This window comes from Columba livia, chromosome 3 (assembly GCF_036013475.1).
Source record: "Columba livia isolate bColLiv1 breed racing homer chromosome 3, bColLiv1.pat.W.v2, whole genome shotgun sequence".
Taxonomy (NCBI): Eukaryota; Metazoa; Chordata; class Aves; order Columbiformes; family Columbidae; genus Columba; species Columba livia.
In genome coordinates this window covers 70,767,315-70,795,144 of record NC_088604.1, presented here as the reverse complement: position 1 = coordinate 70,795,144, position 27,830 = coordinate 70,767,315, and the positions used below count along the sequence as shown (strand labels likewise).

Here is a 27,830-nt window from a genome sequence, read left to right as displayed (position 1 = left end):
CGCGGCGGCGCCTCCCGCCGGCAGGTGAGGGCGCAGCGCCCGTATCCTTCCGCCCGCCCCAGGATGCCCCGCGGCTCGCTCCCCTCCGCCTGTGGAACTAACGGACTTCAAAACAACGTTCAAATCAGCCCAGGAATCCGCCACACCGGCGAGGCAGGACGGCCCCAACACCGGGCCCGGCAGGTGCGGAGCAGCCTCCCCAGAGTCAGACCCACAGGCGAGCCAGGGCCGAGACGGCCGACCCAACCGCGGCCGCTCCCGCCACCCCACGCTAGCTGCGCGCGCATCCCCCGCCCCTAACGTGGGGGGTGGGCGGGGCGGCGGGGCGCTCATTTCCTCCTTGGGCGCCATTTTGTAGCGCAGAAAATCCGCAAATAAAGAGCGGGCGGGAGCGGCGTGTGAGGGAGCCCGGACGGGGGACGCGGCCTCGGCACCGCAGCGGCGGTGCCCGTGAAGCCGGTTGTGGGCGCAGAGGCGGCGGCAGTAGTAGCAGCAGGCGTGAGCGGTGGCGGAGTTTCGCCCTCGATGTGACGGGTGCGGCCCAGGCAACTAGTGTGCTGGGAGAGCGAGGCCTCCGCACCGCGGGCGGGAGGTGAGTGGCCGCGCTAGCGCTCCTCCCCGCCGCCAAGCGCCCCCCTTCCTCCGGCACCGCCGTCTGGCCCCGCGCTGGAGGAAGCGGGGTCCGCGGGAGGTATCGGGCACCGTGGGGTCCCGGCGCGCCAAACCGCGGCAGCGGCTGCTCCCTTTCCTCACCTCGAGCGGGGGGAGGAGCGGAAGCACTCGCAGAGCCATTTTGTGCGAGGCCGCGAGCCCGGCCAGGCTGCTCGGCGGGGATCCTCCCCCAGCCTCCGGCAACCGCCGTGCCCGGGCAGGGCAGCCGCCGCCCCCCGGGTGCGGGAGACGCGTTTCTCTCATCCCTTCTTGAGGACGAGTGAGGGCGGCCCGGTGGGGTGGGCAGTGCCCGGGCTCGGGAGGCGGTGGCAGCGGGGTCTGTCAGGTGCCTGCAGCTGGTCTGGCCAATGCAGCTGCGCCCGGCCCGCGGGGGCTCCGCGCAGGGGGCGGGGCCGCGGGCGGGGGAGGGGGCGCGGAACCCGTCCGCACACCGCGGATGCTGAGGCCGGCGCGGAGTCTGCCCGGTCACAGTGTTCTGTTGAAGCTCCTTTTTTTTTTTAGTTTTTTTCATACTTATTAAGTCTTTTGTTTGTTTTTGCTTCTTAAATCATGCGCTTTATAAACATGGTACTGAAGGGTGTACAGACTGGTGGGAGTTCCCAGAGTTAAAATGCACTTTCCTCGTTTCAGTTCTGTTCATGTTTTAATTGCCATAAAAGCCTAAAGCTTGATGAGATTGCTGAAAAATTCCTGCAGTGCCCGTTACAGGGTTACTTCAAGTATGGAATATGGTTTTATACTCCTTGTTGCTAGGAGCAGATACACTGAAGGGGCAGCGTGTAGCAGCCGTTGTTTCCCCAAAATCGTGAAAGTGCTTAGTTAGGATGGTACAGTTAAGCTGTTCATCATATAAATCACTAAATATAATCGTGTTAATTCCAGTCAGTTATACAGGAATGTTGTTTTCGTTGATTCTTTTTATTGTAGGAAATAACACTTCGTCATGCTCTTGCAAAATATTTGTGATCTGCATAGGAAAGAGATCATCTCCTCTTTTAGAGTAGAGCCAAGGGATGAGAAGCACCTCTTGCTGTACAGTGTTTGAAAAGTTATTGCATTAAATTCAAAGAATGAACATTTTACTTGTTATTGTTTGTAGCATACAAATTAATCTGTTAATGAACAGAAAGCTAAAGCAAATAACTGTGAAAGCTGATGCAGTCAGGCTGATGCTCTTATGTTTCTGAAAAACACTGAGCAAAATGGCAGAGCAGTAATTTCTAAGCTTTTGATAAGTTACTGCAGGTGCCAAAAATGCTGTTGCATGGGAGTAGTGAGGTGAAATTCACAGATACAGAAAGAGCACCAGTGTTCAATTTGTAGATATGATCAACCTTGCTTCTCCAAAATAACTTGTCGAATATTTTTAGCTAGTGTGTGTATATTTTTTTTTCTTTAGTGTACAGTTTTATCACTACAAGTGATAGTAGTTGGCGGTAAGATGGTAGTTTCTGTAAAGTGGTGGCCTGTAACTTCAGTCTTCAGCACTGTTGTGCTCTTTTGAAAGCAGGAGATGGCTTTGTAAATGGTGGTGTGCTGGGCAAAGAGGTTAGAGTAGCTGGGTCTGGTGCTGCTGTAGAGAACTGGATGCAGGAACCTTGCATGAGGTCTAGAGATATGAGATTGAGTACCTGTACTTAGATGGAATATCAGCCTTTGATTTCTTTCAGTTATGATTATGGCAGCAATCAGGTATTAATGGTTGTATGCTGCTGGAGAGTTCACAAGCCAGCTCTTTGGGGAAACTCACCTTTTGGTATTTGTATGCTTCTGGCACTTTTCTGAGGAACACACAAATTATGACTTGATATCATCTGTGCACAATTTAATCAGTGTTAGATGTAGTTCTGTGGGACATCTGAAAAGCATGTTTCTGTCTGTCTCAAGGACTTATATCTTGTGGAGATATTCAAAACTAATTCCAAACACTGGAGGAGTTAAAAGATTATAAAAACCTTTAGGAAAACTTTTAGTGGGAGAGGTAGGTGGCCTAAATACAGGGGTCGCAAGCATCCATGTGATCTCAAGTTATTCTGTATGATTTTTGGATGACCAAATTGGGGACCAGCAGTTTGTCTTAATAGCTTCTTCTGCTTGAATACTCTTAAGGTATGTTTCTGGTAAAACGATCTCAAATAAGGAGCTGTATCCAGAAGTTAAAGCAAAATGCTTGAGTAATTTCTGGTGGGAAAGAAGGAAGGTGATGGGCGTGGAGGGACCTCTTAGGCTAGGGAAGCACTTTAACAGCCTCTGTGTTACCAAGACTAGGAACAGGAAGCTGCCATTTGTCAAATGTGCTGCTGACGGTTTTTGGAAACCTTTCCCTGGCTTCTAATGTCAGTTTTTATTTTATGAAAAGCTTGGAAGTTGTCTCATCAGTGCACCATGCTTGGTGTGGGGTTTTTGTTTCTTTATTTGGAGGAGGTTTGTGTTGCTGTGTTTTGGGTGTGTTGTGGGGTGTTTTTGTTTTGGTTGTTCTTTTCTTTTTAACCAGGGCCTTATTTGGTAGATGCTGTGTATTTGTCAATGGTTACTGTAGTTTGAAGAGGCTTTACTTCATTTGGTGTGTATTTGTCCCGTTGACAAACAATTTCAGCATTTGTTTAGTATTTGGAGAAGTAATTAGTTGTGTGTTGTCATGAAAATACCTAAGGTAGTCTATAAAAGTTTTTTGAGAAAATATCTTTTGACTGCTATAGAACATTGTTTTTGTGAAGCCAAGTGTTCTCAACTAAGGAGCTGACACATCCTTTCCCTGGCATATGTGCATCGCAGTAGCTTTACAACCTTGTTGAATCTTAATATTACATGCTGCTTTTCTGCTGAAAAGCATATTGTGAAGATGCATGCCTCTAGCAAGCCTTGCGTTCATTGTTACTTGTGTGCTTATAATCTTTGCAGACTCATTTTTTTTAATATATAATCATAGTTGTAGAAAATACGATGTATTATACTTCTGAGGTAAGGAAGCAGGTCCTGTAACTCAAGGAAGTATGAATATTTAACCTGGCACAAGGCAATCCTTTTATGCTATGTACACACAGAAGGAATTGAATTTGGTGGTGTATCTAAGCCATTTATTTGACATCTTTTCCTAAAAATATTCACAAGGGTTTTAAAATAACTTCATAATACTTCCTGTTTATCAGAATCTTAAAAGTAAGAGAATAAGTACATGAAAGCATGTGTTATTTTTGCGTAACACAAACATTAGTGGTAATGTTCACAAATTACTTACTTTTATTCCGAAGAGATACTGAAATAGTAGTTTCAATTGTGTTCCTGCGACTCTGATTATCTTCTGCATAATAAATTACATTAAATAGATGTAGGCACATACAAAATGTCTGTTTGATCTAAACAAATGTGGACAAAGTTTTGGGGTGTTGCTTAGGTAAACAGGAAGAATTGATTACTGATAGGCTTTTTAGACATCTAAAAGTTTTGGTTAACTTTTAGAAAAAAATGCATCTGTTGACTTTGTATGTGGATTACAGCAGTGAACTTGTCATAGTGTGTTGTACTCTGGCTTTGCATTGCGTGGAACCAGTATTTCAGTAGTCTAATATTGCAAATTAAAAAGTCTAGAAGTACAAGCTTTTAACTTGTTCAGCATTTCATGTACACTAGTAACTACACTAACTAGAGCTCCCTTTTTTCTCTTTCAGAGTTCACGATGACGAATGAAGAACCGCTCCCAAAGAAGGTATGTTTAAAAATACTTGTGACCCCTTGCCCCTCCCAGGTAATCATGACAGCTTGGTAAGTTGTGATTTTTCTTTTGCTCTGTAGGTTCGCCTTAGTGAAGCAGATTTTAAGGTTTTACCTAGAGATGAGCTCATCCTAAGGTAAAGTAAAAAGCAGTTTTAGTCTTAAAATTTTAGTGAATGTGTAATGGAAGATGTGTGACCTCCCTCTTCCATTCCTTTTTTAGCATCCTTGTTCTGAAAAACTATTTTATCTGTTACATGACACATCTCTTTTGTAAGGTTCTCATCCTATCTCAGATATTTTTCTGTGTGGTTTGGGGTGGAAACACTATTTCTAGAGACAAAATCCTGAACAATGTTTTGTAATACATGAATAGGAATTGTTTTTCTAGTTTCTAACTTTGGAAGATGTGGTTGCTTACATTCCTTGCTAGATAGCAGGTTATTTTTAAACATCAGAAAAGTGTCAACTCCTTACTCCTACGATGAGTTTTAGGTTTTCTTGGTATGCGCAGTTATCTCCTCAGCATATTCTGATATTAACAGCAAAATGTTAAAATGAATTTTTAATCACCTAGAACTTGCATAAAGAAGAGCCTATTTTTTTTCACCTTTTAAAAGCTAAGTGTCACCATGGAAAAAAAAGTAGGCAACCCTGTCACACAGATTGCCTGCTTAAAGAAACAGACCCAAGTGCTTTGTCTTTGTACACCTAAATTTCCTGATCCGTGAACAAGGAGCTAACTAAACCAGGCATCTGTGGTCATCTGTTTATCTGCTAGAGTAGTTTGTGCATGCATTTTGGTAAACTTTAGCTCTTGGCTTTTTGTACCCTGTGAGTTATTAGCATTATTAAGATGTCAAGTTAAATATTGCTGTTTCATAGAACAAAGTCTGAACTGTGTAGAAACTTCAAAATACAAGTGCAACACTTAAAGGTTATGATCAGTTACTTCCTCTTCTGGGAAAACTATCCTGCCATCTACTTCTGGGGTGACAGTTCTCTCTAGGGGAGTGAAAATAGCCTGGTTCCATGTGTTTAAAACTGGTTTCTGGCTTCCTATGAGTGTCTAGCCTTTTGAGTAGTAAAGGAAAATGTATTTGAATAGTAGGAAAAAATGTTTCTTTGATGTCAAGTGGTTTAAGCCTTGTGAACCTTTTTATAAAAGTTTCCATACTCAAGATTATCCCTGGGGATAGCAAACTCCCAAGTTTGTAAAGACATGTCCTTATTCCCACTGTTGCTGTATAATTGCAGATAAAACAGATATGTAGAAAATACTAATTCTTTTTTGTCAGTTCCTGTTCAATGAATCCCAACTCCACTATTCTTTTCAACAAAGTACATAATTTAGGTTTGCTTATTTAGGTTTGCTTCTGTTAACTAAAAGTGAGCAGGATCAGCAAGAAGCCTTTCAGTTTGGCCTTCTGGGAATGTCTGCTTGTCTCATTACTTGTTGCTGCGGACTCATCTTCTTCATCTTTTCTTCCCCTCTTTAATGTAGTAACTACTTAGCTGCACTGTGTGGGAGCTTCTGTGAAGAAAGTAGAGCCAAGAACACACTAACAGAGCAGTCTAAGTTTAATGCAGGTATTTTGTATAGATGAAACCTGCTAGAAGGAATCTATCATCTTCAAGTAAGGCAAAGAAATCTCCCAGAGGGAAATGCTTTCCTAGTGTAGTAGATGATGTGCTAGTAACCATCTTCAAATTTTAATTCTGACATAATTTTTGGGGGGAGAAAATTATTTGTTTTTATCAACTACAGATTTTTTTGAGCATGTTTCTTTTACTGAACTTTGGGATGTATTTAGGGGCAAAAGTATTTTCCCTGAAGAACCTTTAATGTTAGCTAGCTGGAAAATACTTTAAGTATGTAATTTTTAGAACATTATTTATATGGAAGCTTCCATAATTTGAGAGGTCTTTAATGAGTTCTGGTGTCTTATGGGAAAGTTGTATATTTTTGTGCAGAGAATCACAATATTTCTCAATACAATTTGCATTAAAGTTTCCAGCTGGATCTCAAATAAAGACCTACTCTGTGACATATTAAATCTTTTTTCTAACCATTTTTTGGTAGCAGTAGGACCTGATGGAGGTTTTGAATCATACTTGCTCTCTTTGTTGTTGGTGACTTGTAGCTCTGAACCTTTGGACTCTATTGGAGTTGTGGTTAGTAGCTGGGATTTCTAGGTGATTGTGTATCCACTGCTAGATGAGCCTCAGCTTCTGCTGTGTAGTTTCAACATCACTGAGCAAAGACATCATTACAGCATTCCACAAACTGCTGTCCTTGTCACCTCTTTCAAGCTCAGTGTGAAAACAGCATGTGAGATTCATGTAATGGGAATGCAGGCTTACCTCAGCTTTGCATGTTGGCAGCTGGGAGTCAATATTATTTACAAAACTACAGAAGCAAAAGTGTTGTATGTGGAGATTCAGTTGTACAATTTGAGACCAAAGTTGTGCATCTGGAAATACTGCCCTTGTATTGTTCAGGTAAAACTAGACTTTCTGTGAGAATTGTCCATTTAGAGAATGGTATTCCAGACTCAAACACCATTCATGTGGTCATTTGAGACCTAGAAATACAGTTTTACACCTGTCTTGTGTGATTTTAGTATCATGTGATCCTCTGTACCAGTGTAGACATAATAGAGAAAAAGAAATAAACAGATAAGAATTAACAATGTTCAGAGTTGGACTGCTAAACATGTTGTAAATGAGCTTCAGCGTCTTCATTTTTAAAAATATTCTGTCATAGTTCCTTGTTCTCTTTTTTCTTTTGTGTGACTTCAGAAGGTACAGCTTTGTAACTTGGGCTTAGAAAGATAAGAATTCCACTTTAATTCCTTCTGTTAATGATCTGTGCTACTACTGTAAACAAGGGAGAACAATCAGTGAAACAAGCTGGAAAGACAGTATTTAAGAAACTAGATTATTAAAGGCACTGAACAAGAAAAGTTACTGCAAGAGGATGCTTAAGAACTTGAACATTACTGAAGGTGTTTAAAGTCTTAAGTCACTTAGACACTTAAGTGAAAACTAAATTATCAAAGCCATCACAAGACTTTTAAAAATACTTAAAAGTAGTCTATGTATGTGTATGTATATATAAATCTTTATTTCTTCCTTTAACTTGGTTTAATGAATGTTCTTGAAAAACTGTCTTGTTGATATATTTGCTAAATATTTTGACATATTAGTCCTCAGGATTACTAAGAACACTAGAAAAATATATACATATCAGATGTATTGCAACTGCAAGCTTGAAAACAAATCAGTCCACTTTCCGTAGGGGCCTACTGATAGAGTTGCTAATTTTTCTGAGCCGAAGTTACGAGATGGTCTAATTCATTAATGTGAATGTTTTTAAACTTTAATTATTTCACTTCTTGTTTTGATGCTTTTAGTCTATTCGTCTGGTTTAATATATATGTGGTGGTGTTTTTGTTGGTGTGGTTTTTTTTTCAATCACATGAAATAATCCTGGTTTGAATTTTTGTCTCTATGATTGCTAGCTTTCTGGTTTGTCTGAAGTGAGATGAAAACCATCTCAATTCCTAGAAGAGAAAATTGCTTCTGAAATCTTCTATAGTTGTAGCAAATTGAGATAGTGCATGTGTGTGAAAGTAAAGCTACTGTGGTAGAAAAAGTACAAGTTCTAATGCTGAAGGCTTGATTATTGAAGAATTCTCTCTGACTCTGTGTGATGATCACAAGTTTATTCTGTACAATGTTGTAAGCTTGCTTGAAGATGAACTGTATGAAGAGTCATGTTTCTAGCAGAGCTGGCAGGCATGTGACTTGAAAAATCTGTGATGTGGCCTAGTGCATTCTGGGTTTTATTTTCCAGGAATTCAGTTCTTGCTTAAATACTAGCATTTGTTGAGAGGTGACTTAGAGATTTTTCTCTCTTAACATTTTTAGTGACCACAGACTATGTGTTGTGTATGGTGTTTCTTTGGTTTGGTTTTGTTCAGTGGTGATCTGTCATGTCTACTTAGCTTGTGTTGCAGGTCTTCATTTCACTTACTCTTTGTATAGCTCCTAATGGGGGAGGAGGGAGAGTGTCAGGATTTTGACAGAATTATTGTTTTCAGGCTGTGAGATGTAACTTAGAAAGTCAGGTAATCCTGTAGCTGTATTTGAAGACCAACTCTTTCATTTCATGTAATTGTTTCATGTAAAAATTAGGTTCTTTCTGGATTTGCTATTTAGCTGTTTCAGTTTAATTTTTGGAGGTTTGAAATCTGAGCTAGCATAGAACTTTTAGAGGTCGAATAGTGAAACTTCTGTTTTTAACGACCTGTTTGAATTTAGCAAATGGTCTAGAGTTAGATTTTATAGTTTTGATTTTAGATGGGGTTGGGAGTTAAGAGTTACAAGTCTGGCATATAAAATAGGTCTCAGGGAGAAAGAGTGGTTGGGAGGGTGGAACAGAAACCTTCCTTTTCTGTAGTGGTAAGCTATTAGATTTGTTTCATAATGTGGAATTGTACTATCATGAGGATGATGCATAATTAGAAGTGAGGTACTTTTTTTTTAAAAACAAAACAAAACAAACAAAAACAAACAAAAAAAAAAACCAAACCCAAAACACTATCTTGTGAACTTTGTTGGTAAGGCATGTAATGTTAAGCTTTACTGCAGACTTTGCTACTGACTTGATGGTTTATATCAAATCCAATGCTGTTCTTAAGTGTGTGTTTTCTGACTCTGGATGAGTTGCTTAAATAACATGCTTTCAAAGAGTTATTAAACTGTTTGGCTTCTGGTTCATGAAAATAATCAGAGTATGGTCTTGTTTTAAATGAGCTGGTGTAACTACTTAACGTAGGCTGAATTGTAGTGTATTGTAATACACTTGTGCTTGTCTTGTTCACGTGGTAACAGGCTTGATGTTGACTTCATGTTTTCTGTTACAGAATTTTGTTTAAATTTTCCTGCTTTGAGAATGAGATGTATCTTAGGTACTTAGACAAATAACTAAGTAATAAGTGTTTGATTGCGGTGTTTGTCCACAATATTACAGTAAGTTTTAAGATGTCAAGTGTTGTAACATGCAGCTACCTTTTTACCCTTTTGAGATTCAAAATGTATTTAACTTTTTATGATCAAAAGACACTTTTTTTAAAAAAAACTGGAATTGTCTTTTATGCAGTTGCATAATTCCCTGTTGATATTTTCTGATTGTGGTACGAATGTGGGATGAGATGCCTTGACTTAATTAAACTGAGCTTCAGAAATTTTTTTTTCCTCTTTGTCTCTGCAATAGGTGGAAACAGTATGAAGCATATGTGCAAGCTCTGGAGGGCAAGTACACAGACCTTAATTGTAAGTTGGTCAAGTTTCAAAATGGTGGGAGTTACCTGAATTTTTGTATAAAGCAGAATGTTCAACTAATAGTTTTAGAAAGCACAGACATTACAGACATGAGAAATAAGAGGTAATCTGTATGTCAATTGTTTTTCAGAAAAAAAATCCCTGTTTATTCTAGTGTAAGTTTTCAGCCTTTTCAAGCTTTTTCAGCTGTTTGTTTTTCTTTTCAGGTCTCACACAGTATGTAAAAATCTATTTTTACATCTGTAAGACCATCTTTACCCAGACTGCTAGGGGAAAAATACAGAAATAGGTGTATTTTCTTTTTTTTTTTTTTTTTTTATTAATTGAAAAGGAAACGTTATCATCTAGCAAAATTCTCCATGAATGTTTGTGCCTTGAGTAGTCTAACAGGATTGTAAACCACGTGGGAGGGGGAATATTTTGTAGAGGTAAAGGTCTAGAATGAGTCCCCAAGTCATGTTTGATCTGATCAGGCAAATTAACTAATTGTTTGTCAGTCTTATGTCATCTTTAAAACTTAGTCTGTACTTCAGTCTTTCAAAAGAGAATATGGGACAAACATCCTACTCTCAAGTGGGGAAAGCTGGCTATGTTCTAGAAGTGACTGAATTTTAAGTAGTTTTTAAAAATTGTGTTTGAAGCTAGAGATGAGCTCTTTCCTGTTTTCTGCTCACCTTTTCAGTCTAAAGACTTAGTATCACTGAGTTTGAAGGGTATTTTTCTGTCGTCCAAACAGATGTGTTATCTCTTTTTTCTGTTGTTACATCCTTCTTCTGCCACCCCATAATGTTTTGGAGGGACTAAAATATAGCAAATGGAAGCATTTGATTTCATTCTAATCTCAAACTGTCCTGACATAAATAAGTTGTTTCAAAATTCTCAGTTTTTCAATTTTGGAAACTCTAATACAGACTGTAGTAATCGCTATTATGGAATCATCTGTGAAGAACTATTTCTAAATAACTGTTGTGAAGCAATTTGTGGTGTTCTAAGTTTACATTTACAGCCGATTATTCTCAAGTAGTTAGAAAAAATAAAAATCTTAATTTTTCCAATTTTCCATTCTTTTATACGTGATAAGGAGTAGAGTGAATATTTGCTGTTTATATCATGTCTTCCCATTTGAGTAATTTGGAAATGTGCTGTGCTGCCTTCTCTCATTTCGGATATAAACTTTCATAAATGTTCATGAATCAGAAGAGTTCTAGTTGTGACTGAACTGCTCTTTCTGAAGTTCTTGAATGTCTTAACTGTTTACTCATGGGGTGTTGAGACCAGTTTGAAGATTGACCACAAATGGCCCTGTTTTACAGACTGTGGTTTGCTTTATCAGAGGGTAGACTTCCCCCTTCCCTCACCCTGGTCTCAGCGTTTCTTATAGATAAAAGAACAGTTCCACGTTTCAGACTGCAAGTTGTAATAGTTGGTTAAGCAAGCAATTTAAAAGTTATTTCCTATATAAACACAGAAACATTTTCAAAAGTTCAGTAAATCTTAAGATGTATTTAACATCAGTTGTTGCCAAGCTTTTCTAAGAGTTAATGCTATTTTTTTTTTCTTTTTTTATGCTTATTATAGTCAACCTTGGTTATGACACTTGCTGTTTTTGAGTTTGGTCTTTAGAGTCTTACAGCTGTCTTCAAAAACTGTTCATGAGAGGATGCTATAAAATGTGCGTTTTGTATGTCGTTGCTTGTATTAGCCAATGATGTGACGGGATTGAGGGAATCTGAAGAGAAGTTGAAACAGCAACAGCAAGAGTCTGCCCGAAGAGAAAATATTCTGGTGATGAGGCTGGCAACTAAGGAACAGGAGATGCAAGAGTGTACTGTAAGTATTTAAAGAGGCTAAGTGTTTTCAGACTGTTACAGGGATATTAGCTTTTGAGCCAGTACTCATGTGCTATATTTTCTGTATATCTATAGCATCACATTTTCTGTGCTTGAATAAATGGCAGGGCACTTAAAATTTCACTGAATCAGTAGAGATCACTTCTTAAAGTTTGCTTTTTTAATGTTAGTTATTTCAGGTGATTTTCAGCAGCAATTGTGCTTGGAAGGACTTTTGCTTCAGAACCAAGCTAATTCTTGCGTGAGCCATGCTTACTTTAGTCTAGCATTTTTCAACTGTGCATATTTACCAAAAATGTTACTTCTGACACTGTCATTGGGTGCAGGAACAAATTGAAATGTAAGGATAACATTGAGTTTACTGGGTTTCATTTAGGAGATTTTAGGCTAATATTTATGCTTAATTTGGATAGCGAGGTATTTGTAAACTTCTGCATCTGCTTGGCTAGGTAGGGGAAAGAGCTACTGACTTTCAGAGAAAATAATTTTGAAATGTGTCAGATCTTCTCGGGGTTTCTAATGTTCTTTGTAGTTAATATATTTTTTCTTGCTATTTCTGTTTCTCATTTATTTCAGTGGATTTTTTGTCACTGTTTTCTTCTGTTTAGTTTTGGTTTCTTGAAACTATCTTCTATCACTTTTGGACTTTCGATCTTTTTTGGATTAGCTTCTTAACATAATTTTCACCTGCTGCTTTAATTTCTCAGTTTCTGAGAGAAGATTGTAAAAAGCTGCTTCTTGCTAATTTCAGTAATATACCTCTGAGAGCTTTTGAAAAATATAAAATTTGTGCAACACTAAAAATTACTATTGTAGCTTTCTTCTGATATTTTCTTTTAGCCTACTTTTCCTTTTTCCTGTGGATTTTCAGAGCTGTCAGGAATAATGGTGTGACACTTGGTACATACTATTTGAACTTCTCTTGAGACTGTAAGTTTAGTTTATAGTAAGCATTAGGTGAAGAGAAAAAAGCTTACTTTGCAGTGGCAAAAAATGAATTGCAGAATCACTGAGGTTGGAAGAGACTTGCCATTTTTCTAGTCCAACCTGTCTGCTCAGAGCAGGGTCAGTTGGACTGTATTACTAAGGACTCTGCACAGTTGGGTTTTGAGCATCTCCTATGGAATGGAGACTCCAAAACCTCTCTGGGGGACCTGTGCCAGTGTTCAAACACAGTCACAGAAAAACAAAACCAGAAACATTTTCATATGTTGAAGTGGGATTTCCTGTGTTTCCATTTGCGCCCCTTGCCTTCTGTGCTTTCAGTGGGCATAATGAGAAGAGCCTGGCTCTGCCTTATGTTTTCCCCCCATCAGGTATTTATGCACATTTATAAGATCCTCCTGAGCCTTCTCCAGGCTGAACAGCCCTTGCATTCTCAGCCTCTGCTTGTCTGTCTGATGCTACAGCCACTTAATTATCTTCATGGCCTTTTGTTTACTCCACCCTATTACATGCATGTCTCTTTTACTGGAGGAGCCCAGAACTGGACCCAGTACTCCAGTTGTCTCACCAGTGCTGAGTGGAGAGGAAGGATCACCTCCCTCAGCCTGTTGGCAGCACTCCTCCTAATGCAGCTCAGGATGCTAATGAAGCTCTGTTCTGGTACTGTACAGCAACACTTCCCTAGTAATAAATCACTGTATTAATCCTACTTTTCTTGTTAGTTTTATTGATAAATTCTGCTGTGAAGAACAGCAGTAATAGGAGTTGTTTGGTTTTTTTTTGTTTTTGAACTTCTGAGCATATAGCTCAAAATTAAATTGAAAACATTTCACCAAACCAAATTTGTGTGTACTGTTTTCACCTTTCTTCCTCCTTATTTTTAAAAGAATGAGTTAGACACAAATTTCAGATATTTAAAACAATTAATTTTGACAAGCTTATAAAGACTATAGGATTTTTTTGCTGCACTTTGTTAGATGTTTATGGCTGTGATAAAAAGGCATTCTGGAACATCTATTTAGAACTTCCTTAAAGCCTTTATTAATTTCTGTGGACCTAAGAAAAAGGGGGGGGGGGAGGGGGGGAGCAGGACAACCCAGAAAAAGAAAAAAAAAAAAAACCCACACCCAAGTAGTGCTTATTTTTTTCCGGATATTGATAAATGAATGACATCAAGTATGTTGTCTGCTCCATAGTGCATGGAGGGTAGGAAGGGGCATCCTTGAAGAAGGGGGTAAAAGCTGTAATGAAGATACTGATACCTTAAAGTGTGTTTGAGTTTAAATGCACAAAGTTGCAAGAAGCTCTGGAGGACTTGGTTTTGTAGTATTAGGCAGTATTTTTTGTCAAGTACAGTAACAGTAGCAAAATAAGTTGTGTTGGATGAGACACAAAGCTAAGCTGCAGGTTGCTAAATCATTTCACAAATGAACAAAAAACTATTCACCATATGATAAGTTATTTGACATCTCTAAGTAACTTGTATTTTTGCCATAGTTAACCATTTTTTATAATCATATTTACATGTAAAATATACCACTGGTAATTATTTATATGTAAGCCTTTAATATTCCCTCTCACATCTAAATTAGAAAGACTGAGCATCTATGGTGTCAACTTTCTTGAAAACTAAAGATGAATATTTACCATATAATATGAATAATATGAACTTATTGTTCATATTACTCTTAATGTATTTTTGGAAGGTTTTATACTGTTCTGTTGTCCCAAGTTACTTGTAAGAGTAGCAATCCAGGACAGTTGGGAGTGGCATGTCTGAGGTGTGTAAAGCTAAATGCAGATTTAGTTTGACATTTGTGTGTTTTCTTTCCTTAGTGAATTGAGTTCTATTTAGTACTAAGGTTTTGATTTTCATTACTGTTGGGCAACATTTTATCACTCAATGTGATTCTACTTGCAAACTTGTCATGTTCAAATTGAAATTAATAAAAGCTTAAAAATACCATACCGTATTCAGATGGTTGTTAAAGACATTAGCAAGGACATTTCCAGTTACTGATGTATAAAACACCTCAGTAGTTAAAATACACTAGCTGTGTTTTAAAGTAAGGTGTGACAGACTTTGTCTTAGTTGCTATTTTAATTTGTACTCTTAAGATATAAACCACAACGAAATGTACTTTAGCCTATAGAAGTCACCAGACACTGTCTTGAAGGTGTAGCTGTGCATGTCAGAGTAGCAGAATCATTGTCCGGATTCTCATTCAGTGCTCTTTTTGAACAAGATGGTAGTTGAGTGCAAAGCTCTGTTTTCTCTCTTGCTCGGTGCAGAGTCTAGCAGCAGAATATATGAATTTATTTTGAGCTAGGAGCCTGATTGGTGTTGCAGACTTACTCTGCATAGTTCAGGGTGGCTAACTAAAGGGCTGTGTTGAAATTTAGATGTTTAGTACCCTGTGTGCCCTATTGTCAGCATCAGACTTGAGCTGCCTTCCCGGTCCTAGCAGTAGCAACACCATAAAGAGGTTGCTGCTTTTGGGGAAGCGTGGGTAACATATCAGCTGCTGTTTCTGCATAAAAGCATTATTTCTGGCAGAGGTGGTGATGAGGATATTGCTACTTCAGGAAAGATCTTGACCCTCTCTTAAACTACTGCACATGGCTACTGTAGGCCAATAAGCAGACAGGCATTGGGAATACTTGCTACTCCAGTAGGTTTTTCATGGAACAACTAACAATGAGTGGAAGCTTCCCGTGGATGTAGTTGGACTATAGTACCTAGATAGTCACTACTCTTAATAACCTACTTGTGGTTTAGGTTACAGCTCTTTTGTGTTTTCTCTGTTTCTTTCTTTCTGTTTCCCTGAAAATAAGACAGGGTCTTACATGAATTTTTACTCCAAAACTTATTACTTTTTAACATGTGTAGCTGCCTGGACGCTATTTAAATTGACTTTTTAAATGAACTGTAACTAGGGCTTATTTTTTGGAGTAGAGCCTATATTTCGAGCATCCTGAAAAATTGTGTTAGGGTAGGTCATTTTTGGGGTAGGTCATATTTTCAGGGAAACGAGGTATGCAGTTTCTTCCCTCCTACTCTTCCTTTTAAGAAAAATAGATAACTGTACTTAGTTTGTCTACATTTTCTGTTAAGCAACTGTGTTATCTTTTGTTAAATTCTTCATATCAGAGGATCTGTTCTTTCTGGATATCTTTGGACAACTTCAGCTAAGAGGATTTGACTGTTTCCAAAAATATGGGAGAAGCAGAAGGGTTGAAAATGTTATTGTCTGTCTTAACAAAAAAAAAAGTCCACCCAAACCCCTCACAACCTGATGTCCTTTAAACAGGCTACTTTCACTGTTCTGCCTTGGCTTAGAGCAGAGAGAAAGCTGCAAGGTTTTTATTCTGCCTGTGAAAATTCTTCCCTATTTGTCCATTTGATGGGCTTTTGAAAAATATCAGCTAGTGTGTGCTCTGTGGTTTGGAAATACGGACAGCCAGTAGGCATTTTGGGTGTTAGAGCACATGTCCTGAGGTCTGGCATTTGAAACGACTATTCCTGTATATTCAGCTCTAGCCTGAAGAAGTTGGTCCTCACTGCAGAAAAACTCTTTAGATCCCACACCCCTTACCACCTGGAATGCCAGTGGGAAGAGTTGTGTACAAGGGAGTCGTTAGAGGTGGCAAGAATGGGAGGGTTGGACTGGCCAAGCAGGAAGAATGGAATAAGTAGGCAGGCAGAAGGGTTAAGAGGTCTGGGCTCACTTTGGGAGTGGGTCGTGTTGGGGGGAGGTTGCTAGGTCTGGGTGGCAGAAAAGCCTGAGAGGTGAGAATTCTGGAGAAATTGGACTTGGGGAAACTGGAGGGATTTATGGTCTTTAAGATCGTGGAGAGAATGAGCAAGGGTTGTTCAGCTTTAGTAAATTATTTCTGTACTACTGTTTTAGGGGTGACAGTTGAGGTGTTATGTGAAGCCTGTGTGGGTGCTCTGCTTGGCCTAGGAGCATGAGCTAGAGAGATCCAAATTAGACTGTTAAATAAAGGACTTTAGGCAGAATCAGCTGGGTCCTCTTGAGTGTTTTGGTGCATGTCTGGCATGAATGAGGAGCAGGTGGCATCAATTCTCTCTGCTGATGCAAGGAATCTATTACAGTTCCTAGGCTGGCAGTAGAAAAGGGAGGGAGCTGGGCCTGGGGAAGACAAGGAACATAGTCTTTTTTTTCCCCTCGATGCCTATCTAAAAATAGGTTGGGAACCATGTTGCTATAGCGTAATTATATTCTTGGAATACAAGTTGCCAGCTGGAGGATCTCTGTGTGTACAGGCATCTGTTAAACTACCTGTTTCACCTTCTACCAGTGCCACCCCTCACAAAGAACTGACAGGCTGCTAAAATACTTCTAGTGGTGCAAGCATCAGAAACTTAAGGGGGTAGAAAAGATATATCAATAAATTAAGTAGATATTTATTCAGTGAGCAATGTTGTGTACAGTCAGTGAGGCAAAGGGGTAAAATGCCATCTCAGAAATGTTAGGATAATCTTAGTTTGTACTTACTGTTTCCAAGTAGTATTTGTAGGTGGGCCCTTGAGTGGTTTAATTATTGAAAATATTTTTATGCAGCGCTTTATTCCCGTTATATTTCGTTCTGGACAGATAAAAGGTTGTCTGTTTAAAATTCAAAGTATGGTGGAGTCAATGGAAATATTTTAGTTATTTCAATACCTTTAAAATCACTTATTTGAAATAAAATCCAAGAATTGTTTCTACTTGACAAAATATAAACTAAAATGTGTGATACCCTGAACCAAGAAGTGACTGAGGTCACTACCTATTTTTAATGTAAGTAGAATGTTTGTACTTTCTCTTTACTATTGTTGTGTAAAGACCTCATTACAGAGTAACTGTGTGTCTATAGAAAAATATTACTCATCAATAATAGTTGTAGTGTTCCATAATAACTTTCACTGAAGTTACATGGAAATTAGCTGTCTGTTTTAAGCAGATAACTCTTTGTATATACTTCCCCCTCACCCCCCCCAAAAGAGTGCAGGCAGATGTAATAAGAAGGGAGCATTCTAATGCTCCAGTCATTGCTTTGAGAAATGTAAACTGACATGTAGAAAACACTTGGAAGCAGAGAGAGAAGAAGGGGGGGGAAGACCCAAAACAAGCTTTTAAAGTTTAAACTTGGCAGGTGGTGGGATGGGGAATTGGGTGAATATGCACATTGATAGGATTCAGGTGGGCAAAAGTTATTTTTATCCTGCCATTTTCAGGTTACAGCATTGAAAGAAGGCAAGCTTCCTTGACGTTATCTTTATAATAACTAGTTTTATTTGTCTCTAAATAATTTCAAAATTTTATTTAATGTTTTATGAGTAACAGTCCTTTTTATTATTTTATGCAGAATCAGATTCAGTACCTCAAGCAAGTCCAGCAGCCTAGTGTTGCCCAACTGCGATCAACAATGGTGGATCCAGCCATCAACTTGTTTTTCCTAAAAATGAAAGGTGAACTGGAACAGACTAAAGACAAACTGGAACAAGCCCAAAATGAACTGAGTGCCTGGAAATTTACGCCTGATAGGTAAACAAAACAAATACTCCCCAGTCAAGACTTCCCTGACAGTCCCACTACGAGAATGCTATGGTGGGACAGCCAAGTACTCGTTTCCACACCAAGACTCAGACGTTTTGAGGCAAAAGCCACATTCTTATACTGTCCAGCTTGTAATGCTTAATGTAAAACTTACCAGATGAACCTTGTGTTTCAGCTTTTTTCTCCCCCTTTGCTTCAGAGGCCTGACGGCGTCGGACTATTCTGAAGAAATGGCCATCTTCGAAAAAATTTTTCTAGAACATGTAGACATTTGCAAAATTGTTCTATTTGAAGAAAATACAGGGAGAAACAGAAGTCTTAAGTCTGTGGCACACTGTGTCTACAGACAGTTTGGAGGAGAGAGAACCTAGAGATTAAAAATCCTGAATTGAACATGTAAAATTCCTGTAAAATGTAGAAGTGGAATATGCTTCGCTCTTAACCTTGAGCCTAGTGACTTAGAGACACTGTAAGTCAGTTTTGCCAATAAGACTGTGGACTTCCTGCTTGTTCACTGAACTGCTGGGTCAGAAGTCGATGAGGTGAATTTTGCGTTAACGAGTTTACTTGCTAACCAGTTTTGAATAGCCATGAGAGTGCTATTTGCTATCACAACAGTGGTAGTGTACACATTTGACTGTTTAGCCTTTGGGCTCTCTAGCACTTGATGGAGCCTTAAGTCAATGTTGCTAAATAACGAACTGTTTTCTGGATGATTGGTAATACCACGGACGCCTCAAAATTAGGACTGTACGACAGCTATATATATATTTGATCACAACTAGCATGTGTAACAAAAACTGGTTGTGATAAGTATTTCATTGCATGTTTTCATGCAGCAATGAGAATATTTCGATCCTTCTATACTAAGAACTGATCTCAAATGCTCAATACCGAAGGCACACAATGGCAACTGTCTTCAGTGTTGGTGGGCTGTTTTTATTCCTTTGTACACCTGTTTTTTTGTATTGCACTTCTATATAAAATGTGCCTTGAAATAGTTGTAATATATAGTTCAAGGAACACTACTGGTTATACTGTTGTATTGTGAAACTCCTGGGATGAACGAGAATTGAACAGGTTGTTATTTATGCATTGTCTCGTTCTCTGAAAACAAAGTCAGTACTTTAACAAACCAAAAAAAACGTAAATGCATGCATTTTCCTTGGTGGAACCAGTGAAGGAGCCTTTGCTACTCTATTGATGCCTCTGTTCTGTTGTCCCAAGTTACTTGTAAGAGTAGCAATCCGGGACAGTTGGGAGTGGCATGTCTGAGGTGTGTAAAGTGAAATGCAGATTTGGTATAGCATTTGTGTGTTTGTTTTTTTTCCTTAGTGAACTGAGTTCTATTCAGTAATCTGAGGTTTTGGTTTTCAAAAGAGTTGGGCAACATTTTGTGACTCAATTTGATCCTAAAAAGTTCAAATTTAAGTTAAAAAAAGAATACATCACCTTCTGTGACAGCTGGATGTCTGTTTTTATGAATTAATAAGATGGCATTACATATTTTTAACTCAGAAGTATCGTAACTGTTTAATGCTTCAGATGATTGATGTGGGATCACAGAGTAGTGTACTTATGCAGGTTTGTCTGCATGAGTAATGACTTAATGGCAAAAGAAAAACCTAAAGAAAAAGGTTACTTTTTAAAAAGTGATACGTCTGGAATGATTTTGCTATAGCAGTATCTTAAGATTTTAACAATCTAGCATCAAAACAGAGGTAAGACTTGAATTAATAAATTATTAACATGTTACCAAGCCATTTGTAAAACTGACTCCAATATTCAGACAGGGGCATGTTGTGGAGATTGCTTGTTTAACTTTGAGTTCAGAAAGTTATTTTATACTTTTAGATACAGGTTGGTTCTTTTTTTTTTTTTTTAAGTATTTGGTCTCTAAATGTGTGTGTACAACTGAGGAGAGACAAGTAACTTACCACTTTATTTCAAGCAAAAGTATCAAAAGAAAATTGTTATTTCTGTAGCTACAACATGCCCTAATATGCATCATACAAATTTAAGTCAGTGATGCGAATGTGCATAATTCATATATGCAGTAGCTGGAATACCGAAAATTACAGTTATTTTCAGGTAAATAATTGAGGCTGTCTTCATTAACTGGGTTAAGATTTTATTGATCTTTATTTCTGGAAAGATAAAGAAATGATGACTCGTGTAAAGTATTTATAAGATTTTTCCATTCTCCTTGCACATCCTGTCTGTCCCCAGTCCCTGCCTCCCCCTTTTAATTGCTTTAATTGTCCATCCTTATATGCAATTACTCTTATTTCATGGCATCAGACCTAGTTTTTGAAAGAGATGCTGTTCTTAGTCACATCTCCAACTGACGCTCTTAGGGTAACATGTTAACTGCAACCCTAAGCGGTGTTAGTTCTGGGCCTTAACCACAGATAAAGGTGTACAGCATAATAATTGCTGATGTCTGGATGGAGAAATAAAAGGGCATATTTAGTCAAAGGAATGGCTATACTAAGCCATTTCAATTGTCATTAGAGTATATACTTGGATTAAAAATTAGTGGAAATGTCATTTGCAGTAAGCCTAGTACAACCAATACTAGTCTTCTGAAATTTAACCGCTTATATTCTTACAGGTTTTGTTGCATGTATGTTCAAGAGGATTTGTGAAAAGAATGCAAACCTAGTTTTTCAGCTAATAAGTTATTTTAATAGTTATTGGATTTTATATTCTTGCATGTGTTGTCTTTTTTGTAAATTGCAAGGGGAAGTTACATGGTGCCGTACTAGTTCAGAACATCTGGAAAAAAATTGATGGTAAGAAATAGCATTATAGGTAACTATGCAAATTTCTATACAGGTAATAAATACTTTACATTTTGGCAGGAATTGACATGAAGAAATTAATGGGATTCTAAAATTGTCCCAATTCCAAGGTAACTGGTACATGCTAATTCTACAGTTGACATTTTGTGAAGAGAAAAGCATTAAATGACTTAAACTGTGAACTTCTTCAACCTTTAGTGATGGTAACAGGAATTTGCGAATCGCTAAAAATCATTGCATGTCTGCCTAATAACTTTTGGGGTATTGTCACAGTGATTATCTCCAAAGCGGTCCTGCTTTACCCAGAATGAACATCTCTAAGGAAACTTGCATCTTAAGTGTGCGACTTGGACTGTATTAGGTCAGCACAATTTAAACTTCAAGGACCTGGCATTGGACATCACGGCAAGAACGAAAAAAGGCTGCTGCTTTAGCAGAGTTGCAGGCATCCAGGACCTTACACAGCCAGATTCCTTCTGGAGCAGCCCATCTGAAAAGTTTGGGAGAGTCAGTCGGAAAAATGTTAAATGGGGCAGAGTTGGCAGAACTTAAAAGTTGACTGAGGATTGAATGCTTAAAAGGTAGCTGATAAGGAAATTACTATTTTGGTTTCAGCAGAGAACTGTGGCTGTGAATTGTAGCAGAAGTTTCTGGTTTCTTTTTTAATCCTCAAAATCTCTTTCAGTCTTCATCACTTGTTTAAAAACAAACAAAAAATTAAGTGACCGTCTTGGTCTTGAAAAGTAATAAAGTCCTGCCATTGAATTTGCAATAAACCTGTTCAAGTTTGGTGGGGTTTTTGTTTGTTTTTGGTGGCTTTTTTTTTTTTTTTTTTTGTTGGTTTGGTTTTCATTGTTGTTTTTCCTGGCAGAGCTTACACTTCTGTAGAAAAGATGACAGCTTCATTATGTTGCTGGGCCTATTAAAAGGAGAACTGTTTGTGGTTACTATACTGACTTTGGCAGACCAAAAGTCTTAAAGGACTTTAATTTTTCTCATTTATGGAGTCAGCTGTATTGCCTATATATTAATTTGCATACTACTTCCTATAATGCTTTACAGTGCAATTTTTATCATGAAGATTAAAGATGTGTGATGTTACCCATTTAGTAAAGAAAATCTTGTCAGTTAAAGTACTACTTTCCTGCCTGTTTCCTGTTTCTTTCAGAAACTGGATATCCTAATAATCATTACTCATGAGCTGAAATCTGTCATTTTAAAGGAAGTAGATTAATGATATACTCCTTCCTTAATTTCCTGCCAATTTTTAACTATGTTTTACTTTCTGCTCACCAGGCAAGATGTGCTTAGGGGAAGCTGACCATAGAAATCATTAAACAGACTGTGTACATTACTGTCAGATATATAAATTGAGTTGAAAAATAGACATTGAATTTTTTAAATTAGACGGACTGAACAGCATTCAAAAGAATGTCTGAGCCTCTTAAAGAAAAATGGATGTCACAATGAAAAATGAATGTAGTATTTAAAGTTTCCCCAAGCAAGCTTCTTCTGTTCACCCAAATGTAATAGTTAAGTTTTACTAGTAAAATGAATGAAGGAGGTTTTTATTTATAATTCAGTTTACACATGTAATTTTCATGCAGTACTTGATCTTTTAAATTATAGGCACATCTTTAATCAAATATTTAACTCAATTGAGAATTAGCACATACAAGATTGTGCATACTGATAATCCAGATGTTGGTATCAAAAAAAGAACAATATGCTTATTCATATTTGCAGTAATAAAACTTGCCTTCCACTTTATGGGACAGCGACAGAAGATCAACTGGCGTTGGAACAGCATGTGGTAACTATAGGGAGACTTTCTGCTATGACAATTATGTTGAGACATAATGTTCCTTGAATTGTGACATGCAGAAATTGCATCTCCTTTTTGTCTGTAATTGTGATTGAGGAAGATTACTGAAGGTTTTGTATTCATTTTGTGATAGATGGCTCTTTCCTTTACAGCCAAACAGGCAAAAAGTTAATGGCGAAGTGTCGAATGCTTATCCAGGAGAATCAAGAGCTTGGAAGGCAGCTGTCCCAAGGACGTATTGCACAGCTTGAGGCAGAGTTGGCTTTACAGAAGAAATATAGTGAGGAACTTAAAAGCAGTCAGGATGGTAAGGGATTTTTTTAAGAAAATGGAGTTGCCTTGCACTTCTGCCAGTTTAACTTCCTGATGATACACTCTGTAAAACCATCTTTGCCAGAATGAAAGGGCAGTATAAAGTAAAATATGAAAATTAAGTCTTCATTGGTAGTCTTAAATTATAAATACAAACTTAACTTTGGGGGACTGGAGGGATTTGCAGCTCCAGTAATGGAGTGTTTGAATTTGAAATTGCCAGGTTTTGTACTGTAGGTCTTGCTATTTAACAGGGAATGTTTAGACTGCACACACTTGGTGAACTGGTAAGATGAAAGCTATTAATGTTGCATGAAGCTAAGCATGCACTGAGAATAGAATGCTGCTTGTTAGGTCTGATTAATTTTGACATTATTTTAAAAAAATCAACAGCTTTTTAACTGCCCAAGGGAAAAAAAAATATATATTTTTTAACCTTGGGTAACTCAGGTGGACTAAAAGTATCTGATTATTGTGTTCACAGTCCAAATTTTACAGTATTGTAAACCTAAATTGAAATAACGTATAAACTCTGATCTCTTGCATTATTTAAATGGAGGGGCAAATGCAAAGTTAAAAAAAAGTCTTCAGGTGAGAGTTCTGCATAGAATCACTGCTTTTTTAGTATAATGATACAGTAAGTTATCTGATTATTACAACAAGTCTTAGGACACAAGCTTTTTAGGTATCACATAAAACTGGATATGTTTTTGTTTTGCAACTGAAGTTTGTAGGATAGCATAGACTTGATTTGGCATTAATCTAAGCTGGTATATCCTGTATTAAGGATAGATTTCTCCCTCCCCATCTCCATAGGATCATATTTTTGAGAAAGTAATAGTATAAAATGACATACAATAACTAGAATTCTTAAGGCAAATTATTCTTTCTGTAATTACTTTTTGTTGGAATAGTTACCTTTTGCTTAACTACTGTTTAGATAATGCGCTTCATCTAAATTTACCAAGTTCATAACTGAAGCAAAGGTGGACATTTTTTAAAGATTTCTGCTCTTGAATGCAATGTAGTAAAGTAAGCTCCAGAACCAAGATGTGTCCTTTAACCCCTATTGCTTCTTCCCCATATGAACAAAGACAATGATAATCCTGCAGCAGCAGTTTTCCTAATGATTTTTTTTTCCCATAGCAGCAAGAACACTTTAATTTTATGAATTTTTAAAATAACAAGCAGTTTGCATTTTAACTCCTCTGTCATATCAGTGGTGCAGTTTAATCAAAGACTAAGGGAGTCAGTGTTTCTCTTACTGATTGCAGGTCAAATTTGTTTTGCTCCAAAACACAGGCCTAATTGTAAAATCTGTAGTGTGTAAGTACGAAAACACACTGTGGAATTAGTTAACAGTTTGTGAGTAAGAAAGTATTGCAGTGTCCCGTTATGCAAGATTTAAAGGATTAAAAAACAGGAAGAGCTGAAACTTCATTGAAACGCGACTAAATTTTTTTTGATTGCTGAATAGGCTTTTGCAATTATTCAGATCTGTTCAGATGTGGTTCATGGTCACTTTGAGTACTTCTAAGGTTTTATACTTGAGTAATAGTAGATACAGGTGTTTCTACTTGCAAAATACTAATTGCTGGAATTGAACTATTTTCCAAATACCCTCCACTGGAAATTAATTTCTTGTCGTATATTCTGAGTAGCAGTATAAAATGATGGTAGTTAAGCATTTCCTCCTTCAGAGGCAGTGTGTCGAAGCCATGCATTACCTGATGGCTGAAAAATTGTTGAAACATTTAATTGTAAAATGTTGAGTTACAGGGTTTTAGTTTTTTTGTCTGAGATTCAAGCTATATACTGGCTATTAAGTATTTGCAACAAATGTGTTTTCTTTATATAGAATTGAATGACTTCATCATCCAGCTTGATGAGGAGGTAGAGGGCATGCAGAGTACCATTCTAGTTCTCCAGCAGCAGCTGAAGGAGACTCGTCAGCAGCTGGCGCAGTACCAGCAGCAGCAGCAGCAGTCCCAGGCCGCCAACCCCAGCACCAGCCGGACTCCAGCAGCTCCCGAGCCCACAGAGCAGGGCGAGGCGGTGGGGAAGGACTGCAGCCGCCTGGCAAACGGACCAAGCAATGGGAGCTCCTCCCATCAGCGGACGTCTGGGCCTGGATTTTATAGGGAGGGTAGCGGCACTGAAGATGACTTCCCGGCTTCTCCAGGGAATGGTAATAAGCTGTCCAACCACTCTGAAGATAGAACTGGTAGAGGAAGTGGTAGCTACATAAACCAGCTCAGTACTGGGTATGAAAGTGTAGACTCTCCCACTGGCAGTGAAAACTCTCTCACTCACCACTCAAATGACACAGACTCCAATCATGATCCTCAAGAGGAGAAAACAGTGAGCATGAAAGGTAACAGAACTGCGGGTTCTCGTCATGTCCAGAATGGTTTGGACTCCAGTGTAAATGTGCAGGGTTCAGTTTTGTAACGTTTTTCTGCAACATTTTTATACAGTGTCATTTAAATTGGGAGAGGATACTGTCCAGAAGCTGTTTAAATTAGTGCATACTTGTCACAATTTTGCCTTTTTGTGGGTTTCTTTTTGCTTCAATACCTCTGCCACTTTGGAAATTTTAACAGTTAATTATGTTGAATGTTGCTAAAAGGACGTTTGTGTAGCTCAAGTTATTTTTATATGAGTTAATGTGAAGTTGAAATGGAAATTACTTCCATAAAGTATAACATAAATGATGTCTGTACAAATCTGTGTATATCTAGAACCTGTGCTGTGTAAGAGCGTTCTTACTCATACTGTTGAACTTACACCACCTTCGAGACTTGTCATAATAGCTGTGGGTTTATGACTGCCAAGTTTGCCCAGTACAGTAGTTTTATCACTAAAAGATGGACTTACTGAAGGAGTCCTGTAGTAGTTTCAGTGTTAATTACAGTTTTTCCCACCACACATCTGTGCATTTTCTCCTTAGGTGACCGAATGTTTATGAATTGTGTGCATAGTTACTCAGTTTTTAAGAACTGTTGTATCCTGTTCATGCATATTGCTCTGTGACTCCAATATTATCTTACCTGTACTGACCAAACCTAAATAAAAACTTTTAATAATGTTATTTCCTCATTGTTCTGCATTGGCTCACACGGTTCTATTTGTACAAAGTGTATTTACTGTACTTGCTTTTTTTAGCTGAATTTCTTCCTGTCTCAATCCTATCGGATACAGCTTTTGCCAAATACCTGAAGTTACAGGTGTGTACTGTCACACTAATTTCAGGCTAACCTGACAGTGCTTATTCTACAGGTTCTTCCTTATTGGCAGATAACAGAGAAAGGGGAAAAAAAAAAATGAGAAAGTTAGTTAAACTAAACCTTAGAGTTGGAACCTGGCTTTTACAAACTCCGAAAAGCTAGAATTATCCCGCAGGTAAATATACAAATTAAATTACAGAAGGAATTGGTAATTCAGCCTCTTAAACCAGATATATCTCCTGTTGTTTTTAAAGGCCACCCTGAGGGAACCGACTTCTTAACAGGTGCAGAGAATGAAAAAAATACCTTTACTTTTATTGTTCAGTAGCAATGAGTTACAGATAACAACCAGAAATTCAGGTTCTGAGAAATTTTATCTACTGGTTTAGTGATGGTAGCATATAAGCAAGGAAGTGAAAAAGTTCTGACTTTTAAGCACTGTCTGAAGGAAAGATAAAAGTATATTTTCAGGTAGACTTAAATCTGGTTTGAACATTTTTCTTACCTGTGAATCTTGTAATTGCCAGATGAGTAGTAAAATAATCTCATTTGTAGCCATTAAAAACAATAGTAAGTAACTTACAGCTTGGAATTTGGTGTGGAAACAGACTCTTGTTGTTTTGAAAGCAGTGTTTCTCCAGAGTTCTAGGACATACTTGAATTTGTTTTGAATTTACAGTTAAATTCCTAGATCATAGAAGGGTTTCTGTGGTACCATTAGCATCTGCAGTAGTCCAAGACAAATGGATGTAAATAAAACACTACTAGGTGCTGTCATCTGTGTTGGAGACATGCTAGTGCATGTACTGCTGCTGTTTTAATTTCACTGCTTTCACTTAAATGTATTAAAACCACTAAGTAGTTGTCACTGGAAGCCTAAATTCCATTTGCACTACCTGGTTGTTTTTTGAACATGAGCCCTTGTGGCCAGAGAAATAGTTAACAGCTGAATGCGTGAGAGGGAGGTGGCAAGTATCTATATAAAAAAGTACCAGCATCTGGCACACAAAGTCATTTCTAGCTTATGAAAATCCCTGATGGTGATGTAGCTCTGTAGTTGCTGGTGATTTATACTTGGTCTTAGTGTCATATTGTTTGATTATCCATAGCACGTGTATATGTACATCCTAGATCCTGTATATGGTAGAAATAATATCTTAAGCTTAAAATGCTAGTAACAGACTATAACATTGGCTTTATCTGGTAATATAGATGGTAAAAATCCTTGTGAAATATGTGGTTGTGGTTCAAATCATTCTAAAACACAAAAGCAATTCATGCCAAGAAAATGGTAGACATCTTTTTACCTAGTATAAGGAATTAGAAGGGTGTAAATAAATATTTGGAGTTACAATAAATGCTATTAATTGCGCTAAGGTTAAAAAAAATGCATAGTTACAGGTGACAGCATGCTACTTAAATTTGTCAGTTATAGAACTCACATGTCTTAAATACTCCTATAAGGATGGTTTTAATTTTCTTAAGAGTGTGTGGTGCTTAATTTTTAAGTAGTAAAAAAGCTTAGCTAAAAAAAACTTAGAAATACAAATTTTCCCCTCAGCCTAGAAGTT

General features: G+C 38.0%; 1 protein-coding gene across 2 annotated transcripts; it reads left to right on the top strand.

Moving 5' to 3' along the window:
• WTAP (WT1 associated protein) lies at positions 1-26,123 on the top strand. 2 transcript variants are annotated; one of them, XM_005507621.3, is made up of 8 exons: positions 1-183; positions 4,341-4,378; positions 4,465-4,520; positions 9,665-9,723; positions 11,435-11,562; positions 17,901-18,079; positions 22,873-23,027; positions 24,891-26,123. In XM_005507621.3, the coding sequence occupies exons 2-8, from the start codon at positions 4,349-4,351 to the stop codon at positions 25,481-25,483; spliced, it is 1,200 nt and encodes a 399-aa protein (XP_005507678.1). In that variant the 5' UTR covers positions 1-183; positions 4,341-4,348; the 3' UTR covers positions 25,484-26,123. The 2 variants fall into 2 exon arrangements, with proteins under 2 accessions (XP_005507678.1, XP_005507677.1); XM_005507620.3 differs by lacking the exon at positions 1-183 and adding an exon at positions 320-592.
• The last annotated feature ends 1,707 nt before the right edge of the window (positions 26,124-27,830 follow it).